We start from the raw sequence: 1327 nt of genomic DNA, 5'->3' as shown, positions 1-1327 counted from the left end.
GATAAGACGGCTCAGGGGCGAGGTGCTGCCAGGACGAGAGACGGGCAGAAAGAAAAAGGGACGAGGTCTCGTGATCTGCAAGTTTTTATCTTTTCCCTTCGGCCGGAAATGGGAACAGAGGAGCAAAGTACCCTGGGGAATGCAGTAGTCCTTCTCTTCCGAGAACCAGCTACATACACTACATGATGTTATGACGTGGAATACCAATAACCGAAAATCATAAAACCGTGACAAAAAGCTTCCAGCCAGAAGGGATCTCCAGAAGGAGATCCTTCCTCAGTGGCAGTCAGCCCTTCATTGAGGCCTGAAGTGCATTGCCTTCACCTGTGCTCCCAGGCCTGACTGGGTCTTTCCTCCAGGTGCTCAATCAGTGCTTCAGGCCAGGACTCAGCAGTTCCCATACAGCACATGACAACAACAACAGTGACTCGAGAGCATCTACTAAAAAGTGAATATATTAAAGCTCCATGGAATTACAAAATTCTGCAGCTCAGCAAAAACTGTGACTGCATCAACCCTCTGTGCAGGGCTATGGACGTGGAACAGCACCGGGAGCAACAGCGCCCAGAGCCAAAGCCAGAGGGCGGCTGGGAGCGATGGCACCGCAATGTGACACAGTGGAGGCACCATGATGTGACACAGACCCAGAAAGAGAGGACAAATACCCCCAGCCTCGGGTCCAGACACAGTGGCTCAGCACGGCACGGGATTGCTCCACGGTGCTGTGACCTTGAAGGGCCCTAGAAGGACCCTCCCTTTAAGGCACAGCGGGACTATACATGCTTCCTGAGAGATACTGAGGAGCAGAGCTCCTCAGTTCCATGGTGGTTCCATGGAGGAACAAGTGCAGGAGTGCTAGAAAGAGGCAGAATCAAGTACGCACTGATGGCATGGCAGTGCCCAGCAGCATTGGAACGAGCTCGCTGCAGATGGGATCTGTCACTGTGGATCTGTCTCCTCCCTCCAGAGCACGTAGCTGTCGGCTCTGCTGCACACCCAGTACTTCTCCGTGTGGCACAGGGCTGAGCTGATCCCGTCCCCGTTCAGGTACGCACACCGGCCTCCACCTCGCAGCTGGAACCTGAGCCCAAGAGGCAGGAGAATGGGAAAACCCAATCCCAAACCCATCCCAAACCCTGTAAGCAGATCCCACCCAGACAGACGGACGCACAGACTGACCAGTTGGTGAAGGCGCTGCCATCGGCCCATGTCCAGCGCTCGTCCCCTTCTTCCCTGTGCAGCCCAATCCAGCAGTTTGCTGAGCCCTGGTACCGCAGCATGAATTCCTGTGAGCAAAGCCACGTGTGACTGGAGCCTGTTGGTTGGA

General features: G+C 54.9%; 1 protein-coding gene across 1 annotated transcript; it reads right to left on the bottom strand.

Moving 5' to 3' along the window:
• Positions 1 to 424: 424 nt before the first annotated feature.
• On the bottom strand, positions 425 to 1315 carry LOC110390821 (C-type lectin domain family 2 member D-like). The gene is made up of 2 exons (XM_021382336.1): positions 1180 to 1315; positions 425 to 1081 (listed from the first exon to the last, which is right to left on the bottom strand). The coding sequence occupies exons 1-2, from the start codon at positions 1278 to 1280 to the stop codon at positions 940 to 942; spliced, it is 243 nt and encodes an 80-aa protein (XP_021238011.1). The 5' UTR covers positions 1281 to 1315; the 3' UTR covers positions 425 to 939.
• Between the last annotated feature and the right edge of the window lie 12 nt (positions 1316 to 1327).

The sequence above is a fragment of the Numida meleagris genome, unplaced genomic scaffold (assembly GCF_002078875.1).
Source record: "Numida meleagris isolate 19003 breed g44 Domestic line unplaced genomic scaffold, NumMel1.0 unplaced_Scaffold2098, whole genome shotgun sequence".
Taxonomy (NCBI): Eukaryota; Metazoa; Chordata; class Aves; order Galliformes; family Numididae; genus Numida; species Numida meleagris.
Note: the sequence above shows the minus strand (reverse complement) of the source record. Positions and strands in the feature narration are given on the sequence as shown.

What these genes read in the sequence shown, in the direction of transcription:
- LOC110390821 (XM_021382336.1), bottom strand. Translation starts at nt 1,280, where the DNA reads ATGCTGCGGTACCAGGGCTCAGCAAACTGCTGGATTGGGCTGCACAGG. An exon ending in GGCAGCGCCTTCACCAACTG is followed by an intron (nt 1,082 to 1,179) that starts GTCAGTCTGTGC and finishes TCTTGGGCTCAG; the next exon opens with GTTCCAGCTGCGAGGTGGAG.